Source organism: Loxodonta africana, chromosome 9, assembly GCF_030014295.1.
Source record: "Loxodonta africana isolate mLoxAfr1 chromosome 9, mLoxAfr1.hap2, whole genome shotgun sequence".
NCBI classification, from domain to species: Eukaryota; Metazoa; Chordata; class Mammalia; order Proboscidea; family Elephantidae; genus Loxodonta; species Loxodonta africana.
Window position 1 is genome coordinate 64920216 of NC_087350.1, and position 13836 is coordinate 64934051.

General features: G+C 38.0%; 1 protein-coding gene across 7 annotated transcripts in view; it reads right to left on the bottom strand.

Moving 5' to 3' along the window:
* The window catches only part of HSDL2 (hydroxysteroid dehydrogenase like 2), a 68454-nt gene that overhangs the window by 38534 nt on the left and 16084 nt on the right, over positions 1–13836 (bottom strand). For all 7 annotated transcript variants that reach the window (XR_010323048.1, XR_010323049.1, XM_010587734.3 and 4 more), the window contains one exon: positions 600–794. Coding sequence is in view for 5 of the 7 variants with exons in the window: in XM_010587734.3 (XP_010586036.2) it covers positions 600–794 (195 nt within the window). In the remaining 2 variants the exon portion in view is untranslated. The remainder of the gene's footprint in view (positions 1–599; positions 795–13836) is intronic.

The window sequence follows — 13836 nt, forward strand, 5'->3', positions numbered from 1 at the left end:
GAGACATTTACAAAGAGTCTATGATCTTAAAAGGTTTTTTTAAAATCCTCTACTGAATCATTTCTTCAAATAAAATTTTTACTATTTCTTCAAATAAAATCTTCATTCTGTGACTTTTAAGACCACCTTTAAAATCTAATTTTCATTTTTCATTTAGAGATTTGGAAATGGCTAGTACTTAATGTGACCACCTGCATCTGTACAACACTTCAAAAGCCCTTAATTCAATTCTGTTGTGTTTGTTTGTTTTGTTTTTTCCTTTTCCTCTTTTTTATGCTGTGGTGTTACAGGTTTTTCAATTCACTGAGAGAGCAGCTTTTAAAATAAATGTAACTGTATTACCATTACACACAAAACCCCCAAGCCCTGGTGGCACAACGGTTAAGAACTATGCTGCTAAGCAATAGGTCTGCAGTTTGAATCTACCAGACACTCCTTGGAAACCCTATAGGGCAGTTCTACTCTGTCCTATAGGGTCACTGTGAGTCAAAACCCTGTTGACGGCACATAACTACAACAACAACACACAAAACAGATGTATGTTTGTAGCAGAAATTTTGAAAAAACACATCACTACTTTTAAAAAATATAAGCATTACCTGGTTTAACTGCATAGACATCAAAATTTTTTATTCCTTCTTCTCTTAAGATATTTTCGTCAATAATAAAGTTGCCAGTAAAATTTTTCGGCTTTTTGAAAATGGAATATGCAGCGTCTGCAATGATATCAACTTTTCTACACTGGCTTTCAATACCGGATCCTCCCAGCATATCCATAGCAGCAGTGTGTATGGCTGTAAAGAAAACACACACACACATAACTCCAAATCAAATAACAGAACTATGGAAGTAACAAGTATACATGACCCTCCACAATTATCAATTCTAATCTCTTCATCTCTCAGGTGATGAAAACAAGGTCTGGAGAGCTTAAGTTATTTGTCAAATGTTCCATGGAGAACTGTACAGAGAACACGCATTCCTTATTCTATACAGCATTGCATTAAACAGAACTCCATCATTAGACTCACGGCAAAATTCATTCAGACTTCTGATTGAGAATTTGCAATTTACCATCTCTGGGCCTCAGTTTCCTATCTTAAAATATGGACCTCCCTTTCCTAACTTTAGTGTCTCTCTTCCCTCTCTATTACAATATGTGATCCAAGAAAACAGACACTCTGATACAATGATATATTATTCAGTCATAAAGAGAATTAAAGTCCTAATACATGCTACAATACAAATGAACCTTGACAACATTCTGTTGGGTCAAAAAAGTCAGATACAAAAGGACAAATATTGTATGATCCCACTTATATGAAATATGTAGAAGAGGCAAATGCATAGAGACTAAAGTATATTAGTCATTACCAGGGGCTGGGGGAAGGAAAGAATGGGGGGGGTTACTGATTACAGGGCACTGAGTTTCTGTTTGGGGTGATGAAAAACTTTTGGAAATGGACAGTAGTGATGGCTGCACAACATGGTTAATATCACTGAGCTGTACCCTTAAAAATGGTTAAAATGGGAAATTTTTGTTACCTAAATTTTACCACAGTAAATTTTAAAAAACTATAGAGAGATTCTTTCTTGTTCATCACTGTTTTCCCAGTGCCTAAAACTGTAATAAATGTACCACAGGCATTCGATAAATATTGGTTGGATTTTTGGAGTGTACTTTTCAAATTCAAATAATACTTTTTAAAGAAATTTGTAGAAAATAAAGAAAAACAGAAGGAAGAATTTTTTAATTATCTTAATCTCTCTAAAAAAAAATAATAATAATTTTTGTTTTTAATCTCCCTACCCAGAGATAATTACTGTTAATATATGCAAGTACTTTTTACTGTTTTAGGTGTACATAACTTATTAGTATATATAATTTTTAAATTTGCTGTATATACGGGTTAACTTGAAATTCCACTACTAACAGTGTATTATTAATTATACATTGTCAAAACTGGGAACAGTACCTATCTCAATTTATTTACATATATCTCAGCTTACATATAAAGCAATGAAAGTCAATTTGTTTAAATGTACTTTAGATTTCAGAGTTTCTAGTAATTTAGATAAGACTTTCTCTCCATACTATTGTTAAGCCATCATTTTAAACAATTATATACTGGAATAACACACACTTCTGTCTAAAAATGAAAAGTTTATATCTTTGAAGACCCACTAACCATTTTTGATTCATTCAACAAGTAGTTATTGAGCACGTACTCTAAGTCGAGCACTATTCCAGGTATCAGGGACAAAGGCGTGAACAAAAGAGAAAAAAGCCATACCTTTATGGTGCTTACAATCTAGTGTACATCCCTCTTTCAAAGAATGCTCAATTAACTTAGAGAATTTCCTAAAAGAACTGAGTTAGAAGATAATTTTCTACTTTTTAACTATACTTCCTTTACTGGGAATTTTTTTTTTTTTTTAATTTAGCCACTAGTTCAAGAGCTTGGGTCTCACTCTTAAAGAGAAATCTTATTAAGAAAACATAGCAGCTAACATTTATATAAGTATATTCTGTGCTGGGCATGCTAAGTACTTCACATGTATTATCTGACTTAATTTTTAGAATCCTATGAGGTAGGTACTACTATTGTTGCCATTTTACAGTGGGAGTACTGAAGCACAGAGGGGTTCAAAGTAATTTGTCCAATATTGTGTAAGAGCACTATTATGAGAACTACAGAAATAGTCTGAACAGAGAAGAAAATATTCTTTGATGGCTATGAGAGGGGGGAGCGAGGGAGGGAAGGGGAGGGGTCTTCACTAATTAGATAAGAAGTATTTTAGTTGAAGGGAAATACAACACACAATACAGGAGAGGTCAGCAAAGAAGTTTCCTGAATAAACTGAATGCTTCGAAGGCCAGCGTAGCAGGGGCGGGGGTTTGGGGACCATGGTTTCAGGGGACATCTAAGTCAACTGGCATAATAAAATCTGTTAAGAAATCATTTTGCATCACACTTTGGAGAGTGGCATCTGGGGTCTTAAATGCTAGCAAGCAGCCATCTAAGATGCATCAATTGGTCTCAACCCACCTGGAGCAAAGGAGAATGAAGAACACCAAAGATACAAGGTAATTATAAGCTCAAGAGACAGAAAGGGCCACACAAACCAGAGACTACATCAGCTTGAGACCAGAAGAACTAGATGGTGCCCGGCTATGATCGATGACTGCCCTGCCAGGGAACACAACAGAGAACCCCTGAGGGAGCAGGAGAGCAGTGGGATGCAGACCCCAAATTCTCATAAAAAGACCAGACTAAATGGTCTGTCTGAAACTAGAAGGACCCTGGAGGTCATGGTCTCCAGACCTTCTGTTAGCCCAAGACAGGAACCATTCCCAAAGCCAACTCTTCAGACGGGGACTGGACTGGACAATGGGATAGAAAATGATACTGGTGAAGAATAAGCTTCTTGGATCAAGTAGACACATGAGGCTATGTTGGCATCTCCCATCTGGAGGGGAAATGAGAAGGCAGAGGAGATTAGAAGCTGGCCCGAATGGACACTAAAAGAGAGTGGAGGGAAGAAGTGTGCTGTCTCATTAGGCGGAGAGCAATTAGGAGTATATAGCAAGGTGTATATAAAATTTTTTTTTATATAAATTTTTGTATGAGAGACTGACTTGATTTGTAAACTTTCACTTAAAGCACAATAAAAAAAAAAAAAAAAAAAGTTGTCCAAGGGCAAAGAAGCTAGAATTCAAATACCAGAAGCCTGACTTAAAGCTACACTCTTAGCCACCATGCAACAAACAGGTCATACTTTGTTAGCCAAAGTTCTGGAGTTTAATCAGTTATTATATCTCCCCCATAACTACAAAATTTTTCTGTAAATATTTCAATATAGTCTACATTGAGACTATGTGCATAAATACCCACCCAGACCCAGTGCCATCGAATCGAGCATACATATACACATATATAACCTTAATACAGACTGTATGAATCACATGAGAATTCTTAAAAATTCTATACTAGAATTCCAATAAGAACATGTCATGTACATGACACAAGAAGAAATGGTTCTCACAAATATCCTGTCACTACTTTAAAAATATTTCTAGGGAAGATAAAAAGTAGGCAAAAAAAAAACCCTGTTGCCGTCAAGTCAGTTCCGACTCATAGCGACCCTATAGGACAGAGTAGAACTGCCCCCATAAGGTTTCCAAGGAGCGCCTGGTGGATTTGAAATGCCGATCTTTTGGTTAGCAGCCATAGCTCTTAACCACTATGCCACCAGGGTTTTCCAAGGCAAAAACAGACACTCAAAATAAAATCAGGAACTGAGCCACAGCATTATTCTATACAAAGATTTTGCACTGCTAACAGGCTAACCAAACAGGTTATAAAAGGTCAAGAAAAATGAAATTTACTGATAATTTCTGGGGAAAAAAATAAGCAGGATTTGAAATGAAATCAGATATGCCTTGGATCATAAGAATCATAAAAGTGACCCAAAAATTTAAGTCTCATGAAGAAATAATTGGAGAACATTATTTCTCCCGACTATAGCTTGTTCAAAACAGAAAATAAGAGTCCTGAAATCAATCTAAGATTTCCTTTCACATAAACATGTGGAGTTCACATCCAGGCTTAAACATCAGCTACCTTTCACTCCTTCTTCTCTGGAGAGAGAGCCTGTCTCACGTCTTTAACACCTGCCAGCCCCTACCAAAGACATACAAATACTCAAACCATGCTTCATTGAATCTAAGGTTATCAACAATTATGAAGTGCATCATTATTTTATGTACCAAGAAAGAAAAAAGCAGCCAATTATAAGAGACATCCTGCTTTTAGAGATATGAAAAAACAGGTACCTCAGAATCAATGAACTGTGGAATAAACTGCTGTTTAAACCTAGTTATTAAGTCCCCTGCAAAACATGGAAACTAGCACCAGCGAGAGGAAGAGGCCAGCTACCACCTTGTCTCCTTGGCCTCCCTGGCTACCTGAGTTCCCACGTCTATTTGAAACATGGTCCAGCCGACAGAGGGGTGTAGCTGTTCCGAGGTACTTTTGTGATCTTTTTTTTTTTTTTATTGTACTTTAAGTGATAGTTTACAAATCAAGTCAGTCTTCATACAAAAATTAATATACACCTTGCTATGTACTCCTAGGTGCTCTCCCCCTAATAAGACAGCATACTCCTATCCACCCTGTATTCCCTGTGTCCATTCAGTCAGCTTCTGTCCCCTTCTGCCTTTTCATCTCCCCTCCAGACAAGAGCTGCCCACAGTCTCATGTGTACTTGAGCCAAGAAGCTCACTCCTCACCAGTATCATTTTCTGTTTTATAGTCCATTCCAATTCCTGTCTGAAGAGTTGGCTTTGGGAATGTTTCCAATCTTAGGGTAACAGAAGGTCTGGGCACCATGACCCCCGGAGTCATCCTAGTCTCAGTCAGACCATTAAGTCTGGATTTTTTTTACAAGAATCTGAGGTCTGCATCCCACTGCTCTCCTTTTGTAATCTTTCTCTCTGCTGCCATTACCAAGATCAGCAGCTGCCATTCCCAGACTCCTCACCCCAGCATACCTGAGAGCCATCCAAAAGTGGACTCTCCTGCTTCTACCACACTTTCAGATCAATGAAGTAAGAGGCAGCAGGTATTCTGAATAGCAACCCTCAACCGTCTTCCCTTCCCTCCATTTTGGCAGGAACCATGAAACTGGTCTTACAAAAAATTACATTCCTCGGGGTGAGCTGGTTGGGGGGCTGAGATCCTCATGCTGTGAAACTACTAGACATCTGCCCTCTGATCCCTTTTCTGGTTGTGTTTCAGCAGGGTGAACATTCTACACTCAGGAAGAGCAACACAGTCAGTATGGAGAAGGAGCACCCAGAGGGGACAAGCAGTGGGCCAGCATACTGCTTTGGTTGTAGATTATGTTACACTATAAATCTTCTCATCCTTTGAAAGGCAATAATGTTGGGAGATTACCTGTGGTTCCAGGAGGCATAAAGAGAGAGCCATTCTACATAGTCTAGGAAGAGGGAATGGGTGTTTTTTAAATAAAGGCCCCTCAAATAGCCAAGCACCTGAATATCCTCCTCAAATCCACTTTCACTGACTCACTCACAAATAATGCAATAGTCTAGCTAGCTTTCCTGACTCCTTTCTCCAATCTTACAAACTAGTCTGTATTCAACTGCCAGATTAAATTTCTTAAACCTTGTTTCCAACCTTATCATTTCACTGCTCCTATTCCCTGTGCTTATTATTGCTCTCCTGCTATAACAATTCTTCAATGGCTCTTCACTGAATTTTGGTTAAAATTCAAGCTTTTACGTTTGGCAAACAAGATGCGGGGCTTAATGCATCCATCTCTCACCGCACCCTCACACTCACCCAACATTCCAGTCAGTCAACCTGAACTACTTGCACTTGCTCAAATTCAGTGGGAATAACAAGTCCATACCCTATCATACATACATCATACTAAACTCCTTGTACTTCCAACAAACTCAGTGTATCTTCCCGTATTAGAGACTCTGCATATGCTAGTCCCTCTGCCAGGAATACCCTGCCCAATTCTCCTTCATGCTAACTCCAACATCCCCTTCAGGTCTTATTTCAATTGTTTACCTTCATTACAAAGCCTCCTTCCCTGACCTTTTCATCTGAGTTGCGTAACCCTCCTGTTATGTTTCAAAAGTATCCTGCACAAAATTCAGCATGCCATGTGTCTCAAGGAATATCAGATTGTAAACAGATTTACTATGTCATCAAGTCTAGGACCCAATTGATACCACTGGTTCTAAGATGCCTACTAAACCTTTTAAAAGGAACATCTCAAAGCTAAGGCAAAGATTTTTTTTTTTTTTATCGTACTTCAGATGAAGGTTTACACAGCAAACAAGTTTCTCATTAAATGGTTAATACACATACTGTTTTATGACACTGGTTGTCAATGACTACATGTCAACACTCTCCCATTCTAGACCTCGGGTAGCGGCTTTCCTATCCCCCCCTTGCCATCTGGTCCCTGCTCCTGGGCTGGCCTGCCCATTTAGTTTCATGGGCCTGTCTAATCTCTGGCTGAAGGGTGAAACCTCAGAAGTGACTTCATTACTGAGCTATAACAGCATCCAGAAGTCTATACTCTTGGGTTTTCTCCACTCTCTGTCACACCATAAGTTTGTTTGTTTGTTTGTTTTGTGAGTTAGAATTTTATTCTACATTTCTCTCCAGCTCTGTCCAGGACCCTCTATTGTAATCCTTGTCAGAGCTGTCGGTGGTAGTCGCCAAGCACCACCTTGTTGTGCTGGACTCAGTCTGGTGGAGGTTTTGGTAGTTGTGGTCCATTACTCCTTTGGCCTAATCTTTCCCTTATGTCTTTGGTTGTCTTCTTTCTCCCTTGCTACAGACAGGATGAGATCATTGGAGTATCTTAGGTGGCCGCTCACGCCCTTTAAGACCCCAGACGCTACTCGCCAAAGTAGAATGTAGAAAATTTTGTTTGTGAACTATGTTATGCCAAATGAGCTAGATGTTTCCCCAGATCATGGTCCCTAGAGCCTTCAGCCCAGGAATTTGGTCCCTCAGGGAGTTTGGACATGTGTACGGCGCTTCCATGACATTGACTAGGACAAGCTGTGCTGGCTTCCCCAGTATTGTATACTGTCTTACCCTTCATCAAAGTTACCACTTACCTATCGTCTATTTAGTGTTTTTCCCTCCCACTCCTCCCCTTCCTTATAACCAACAAAGATTGTTTATTTTTGTGAGCAAACCTTTTCATGAGTTTTTTTTTTTTTTTTTACTTATTTTTATTGTGCTTTAAGTGAAAGTTTACAAACCCAGTCAGTCTCTCACACAAAAATTTATATAAACCTTGCTATATACTCCTAGCTGCTCTCGCCTTAATGAGACAGCACACTCCTTCCCTCTGCTCTCTCTTTTCATGTCTATTCAGACAGCTTCTGACCACCTTGGCCCTCTCATCTCTCCTCCAGACAGGAGCTGCCCACATAGTCTCATGTGTCTACGTGATCAAAGAAGCTCACTCTTCACCAGTATCATTTTCTATCCCATTGTCCAGTCCAATACCTGTCAAAAGAGTTGGCTTTGAAAATGGTTCCTGTCTTGGGCTAACATAAGGTCTGGGGATCATGGCTACCAGGGTTTTCTAGTCTCAGTCAGACCATTAAGTCTGGTGTTTTTATGAGAATTTGGGGTCTGCACCCCACTGCTCTCCTGCTACCTCAGGGGTTCTCTGTTGTGTTCCCTGTCAGGGCAGTCACCGGTTATAGCCGGGCACCATTTAGTTCTTCTGGTCTCAGGCCGATGTAGTCTCTTGTTTACGTGGCTCTTTCTGTCTCTTGGGCTCATAATTACCTTGTGTCTTTGGTGCTCTTCATTCTCCTTTGCTCCAGGTGGGTTGAGACCAGTTGATGCATCTTAGCTTAGCTGATGCTAGTATTTAAGACCGGAGACGCCACTCAACAAAGTGGGATGCACAATGTTTTCTTAACAGATTTTATTATGCCAGTTGAGTTAGATGTCCCCGAAACCATGGTCCCCAAACCCCCGCCCCTGATACGCTGGTCTTCGAAGCATTCAGTTTATTCAGGAGACATCTTTGCTTTTGGTTTAGTCCAGTTGTGCTGACCTCTCCTGTATTGTGTGTTGTCTTTCCCTTCCCCTCAAATAGTTGTTGTCTAACATCTCATTAGTGAATACCCCCTCCCTCCCTCCCTCCCTCCCCACTCTTGTAACCATGGAAGAATATTTTCTTCTCTGTTTAAACTATTTCTCGAGTTCTTATAATAGTGGTCTTATACAATATTTGTCCTTTCACAACTGACTTATTTCACTCAGCATAACGCCTTCCAGATTCCTCCATGTTATGAAATGTTTCACGGATTCATCATTGTTCTCTATCAATGCATAGTATTCCATTGTGTGAATATACCATAATTTATTTATCCATTCATCTGTTGATGGGCATCTTGGTTGCTTCCATCTTTTTGCTGTTGTAAACGGTGCTGCAATGAACATGGGTGTGCATATATCTGTTTGTGTAAAGACTTTTATTTCTCTAGGATATATTCCAAGGAGTAGGACTGCTGGACAGTATGACAGCTCTAATTTTTTCTTTTTTTCTTTTTAAAGCACCAAATCAATTTCCAAAGTGGTTGTACCATTTCACATTCCCACCAGCAGTGCATAAGTTCCAGTCTCTCCACAAAATCTCTTTATTATTTTGTGTTTTTTTGATTAATGCCAGCCTTGTTGGAGTGAGATGGAATGTCATTGCGGTTTTGATTTGCTTTTCTCTCATGACTAATGATCCTGAGCATTTCCTCATGTATCTGTTAGCTACCTAAATGTCTTCTTAGTGAAGTGTCTGTTCCTATCCTTTGCCCATTTTTTAATTGGGTTATTTGTCTTTCTGTAGTTGACTTTTTGCAAGATCATGTACATTTTAGAAATCAGATGCTGACTGGAAATGTCATAGCTAAAAACTTTTTCCCAGTCTGTAGGTAATCTTTTTACTCTTTTGGTGAAGTCTTTGGATAAGCACAGATGTTTGATTTGTAGGAGCTCCCACTTGTCTAGTTTCTCTTCTGCATTGTCGTAATGTTTTATATACCGTTTATGCCGTGTATTAGGACTCCTAGTGTTGTCCCTATTTTTTCTTCCATGATCTTTATCATTTTAGATTTTATATTCAGGTCTTTGATCCATTTTGAGATCGTTCTTGTGCATAGTGTGAGGTATGGGTCTTGCTTCATTTTTTGCAGATGGATATCCAGTTATGCCAGCAGCATTTGTTAAAGAGACTGTCTTTCCCCATTTCACTGACTTTGGGCATTTGTCAAATATCAGCTGCTCATATGTGGGTGGGTTTATGCCTGGATTCTCAATCCTGTTCCATTGGTCTATGTATCTGTTGTACCAGTACCAGGCTGTTCTGACTACTGTGGCAGTATAATAGGTTCTAAAATCAGGTAGAGTGAGGCCTCCCACTTTGTTCCTCTTTTTCAGTAATGCTTTACTTATCCGGGGCCTCTTCCCCTTCCATATAAAGTTGGTGATTTGTTTCTCCATCTTATTAAAAAATATGTTGCTGGAATTCAGGTCGGAATTGTATCTATAGATTGTTTTTGGTAGAACAGGCATTTTTACAACGTTAAGTCTTCACATCCATGAGCAAGGTATGTTTTTCCATTTAGGTAGGTCTCTTTTGGTTTCTTGTAGTAGCATCTTCTAGTTTTCTTTGTATAGGTGTTTTACGTCTCTGGTAAAGATTTATTCCTAAGTATTTTATCTTCTTGGGGGCTACTGTAAATGGTATCGATTTGGTGATTTCCTCTTTGATGTTCTTTCTGTTGGTGTAGAGGAATCCATCTGATTTTCGTATGTTTATCTTGTATCCTGATACACTGCTGAACTCTTCTATCGGTTTCAGTAGTTTTCTTGAGGATTCTTTAGGGTTTTCTGTGTATAAGATCCTGTCATCGCAAATAGAGATACTTTGACTTCTTCCTTACCAATCTGAATGCCATTTATTTCTTTATCTAGCCTAATTGCTCTGGCTAAGACCTCCAGCACAATGTTAAATAAAAGTGGTGATAAAGGGCATCCCTGTCTGGTTCCTGATCTCAAGCGGAATGCTTTTGGACTCTGTCCATTTAGGATGATGTTGGCTGTTGGCTTTGTATAAATGCCTTTTATTACGTTGAGGAATTTTCCTTCTATTCCTATTTTGCTGAGAGCTTTTATCATGAATGGGTGTTGAACTTTGTCAAATGCTTTTCTACATCAATTGATAATGTGGTTCTTGTCTTTTGTTTTACTTATGTGATGGATTACGTTTTGTTTTTCTAACATTGAACCATTCCTGTACACCTGGTATGAATCCCACTTGGTCATGGTGAATTATTTTTTTGTGTGTGTTGTTAAATTCTATTGGCTAGAATCTTGTTGAGGATTTTTACATCTAGGTTCATAAGGGATACAGGTCTGCATTTTTTTTTTTGTGGTGTCTTTACCTGGTTTTTGTATAGGGATATGCTGGCTTCATAGAATGAGTTTGGGAGTATTCTATCTTTTTGTATGCTCTGAAATACCTTTAGTAATAGTGGTGGTAACTCTTACTCTGAAAGTTTGGTAGAACTTTCCAGTGAAGCAGTCCAGGCCACAGCTTTTTTTCTTGGGAGTTTTTGACTACCTTTTCAATCTCTTTTGTTATGGGTCTATTTAGTTGTTCTACCTCTGTTTGTGTTAGTTTAGGTAGGTAGTGTGTTTCTAGCAATTCAGCCATTTCTTCTAGGTTTTCAAATTTGTTAGAGGACAATTTTTTGTAGTAATCTGATATGATTGTTTTAATTTCGGTTGGGTCTGTAGTAATATCACCCATCTCATTTCTTATTTGGGTTATTTGCTTCCTCTCCTGTTTTTCTTTTGTCAGTTTGGCCAATGGCTTATCAATCTTGTTAAGTTTTTCAAAGAATCAGCTTTTGGTCTTGTTAACACTTTCAATTGTTTTTCTGTTTTCTATTTCGTTTAATTCTGCTCTAATTTTTATTATTTGCTTTCTTCTGGTGCCCAAGGTTTTTTTTGTTGTTGTTGTTGTTGCTCTCTTTCTATTTGTTCAAGTTATAGGAATAATTCTTTGATTTTGGCCATTTCTCCTTTTTGTATGTGTGTATTATTGATATAAATTGACCTCTGAGCACTGCTTTAGCTGTGTCCCAAAGGTTCTGATAGGAAGTGTTTTCATTCTAATTGGATTCTATGAATTTCTTTATCCCATCCTTCATGTCTTCTATAACCCAGTCGTTTTTGAGCAGGGTATTGTTCAATTTCGAAGTGTTTGATTTTTCTTCCCTGCTTTTTTCTGTTATTGATTTCTACTTTTATGGTCAGAGAAGATGCTTTATAATATTTCGATGTTTTGGTTTCTGCTAAGGCTTGCTTTATGACCTAATATGTGGTCTATTCTAGAAAATGTTTCATGTGCAGTAGAAAAGAAAGTATACTTGGCTGCTGTTGGGTGGAGTGTTCTGTAAATGTCTATGAGGTCAAGTTGGTTGACTGTAGCATTTAGATCTTCCGTGTCTTTATTGAGCTTCCTTCTGGATGTTCTGTCCTTCACCGAAAGTGGGTGTGTTGGAGTCTCCTACTATAGTTGTGAAGCTATCTCACTTTTCAATGCTGTTAGAGTTTGTTTTGTGGATCTTGCAGTGCTGTTATTGGGTGCACAAATGTTTAATATGGTTACATCCTCCTGGTATATTATCCCTTTAATCATTATATTGTGTCCTTCTTTATTCTTTGTGGATTTAACTTTAAAGTCTATTTTGTCAGGGATTAATACTGCCATTCCTGCTCTCTTTTGATTGTTGTTTGCTTGATATATTTTTTTCCATCCTTTTGAGTTTTAGTTTGTGTCTCTAAGTCTAAGGTGTGTCTCTTGTAGGTAGCATATAGATGGATCATGTTTTTTTATCCATTCTGCCACTCTCTGTCTCTTTATTGGTGCATTTAGACTATTTACATTCAGCGTAGTTATGGATAGGTATGAGTTTAGTGCTGTCATTTTGATGTCTTTTTTTGTGTGTTGTTGACAGTTTTTTTCCCACTTAATTTTTTGTGCTGAGTAGGTTATCGTTATATAGTCTTTTCCTCTTATTCGTTATTATTGATTTTGTTTCTGCTGAGTCTCTATTTTTTTCTTGTATTTTATTTTGATGAGTAGGACTGTTAGTTTCCTTTGTGGTTACCTTAGTATTTACTCCTATTTTTCTAAGTTTAAACCTAACTTTTATTTCTTTATATCACCTTGTCTTCCTCTCCATATGAATGATCTATGACTACATTTCTTAGTCCCTCTTTATTGTTTTAATGTTGTCTTCTTTTACATAATAATCTCGCTGTTTCCCTGTTTTGAGCATTTTTTTAATCTTGACTCATTTTCAGATTTCCCTATCTAGACTGACATCTGATTGCTCTATCCAGTATCCTACTCTTGGGTTGATACCTGCTATTATTGATTTTCTAACCAAAGAACTCCCTTTAGTATTTCCTGTAGTTTTGGTTTGGTTTTTACAAATTGTCTAAACTTCTGTTTACCTGGAAACGTCCTAATTTGACCTTCATATTTGAAAGACAGTTTTGCTAGACATATGACTCTTGGCTGGCAATTTTTTTCCTTCAATGCTTTATATAAGTCATCCCATTGCCTTCTTGCCTGCATGGTTTCTGCCGAGTAGTCCGAGCTTATTCTCACTGGCTCTCTTTATAGGTGACTTTTTGTTTATCCCTAGCTGCTGTTAAAATTCTTTGGTTTTGGCAAGTTTGATTTTAATATGTCTTGGTGACTTTCTTTTAAGATATACCTTATGTGGAGTTCGATAAGCATTGCGGATAGATACCTTCTCATCTTTTGCGATATCAGTTAAATTTTCTGCCAACAAATCTTCGACAATTCTCTTTGTATTTTTTGTTATCCCTCCCTGTTTTGGTACTCCAATGGCTCATAGGTTATTTCTGTTGATAAGAGTCCCACATGATTCTTACGGCTTCATTTTTTTTTTTTAATTCTTTTACCTGATTTTTCTTCAAATATATTGGTGCCAAGTGCTTTATCTTCAATCTCACCAATTCTCCCTTCCACTTGCTCAATTCTGCTGCTCTATTGAGTTGTCTCATTCTGTAATTTTATTGTTAATCTTCTGAATTTCTGATCGCTGTCTCCCTATGGATTTTTGCAGCTTATTAAATTTTTCATTAAGTTCTTGAATAAGCTTTTTAATTTCTTCAACTGCTTTATCTGTGCGTTCCTTGGCTTGTTCTGCGTATTGCCTGA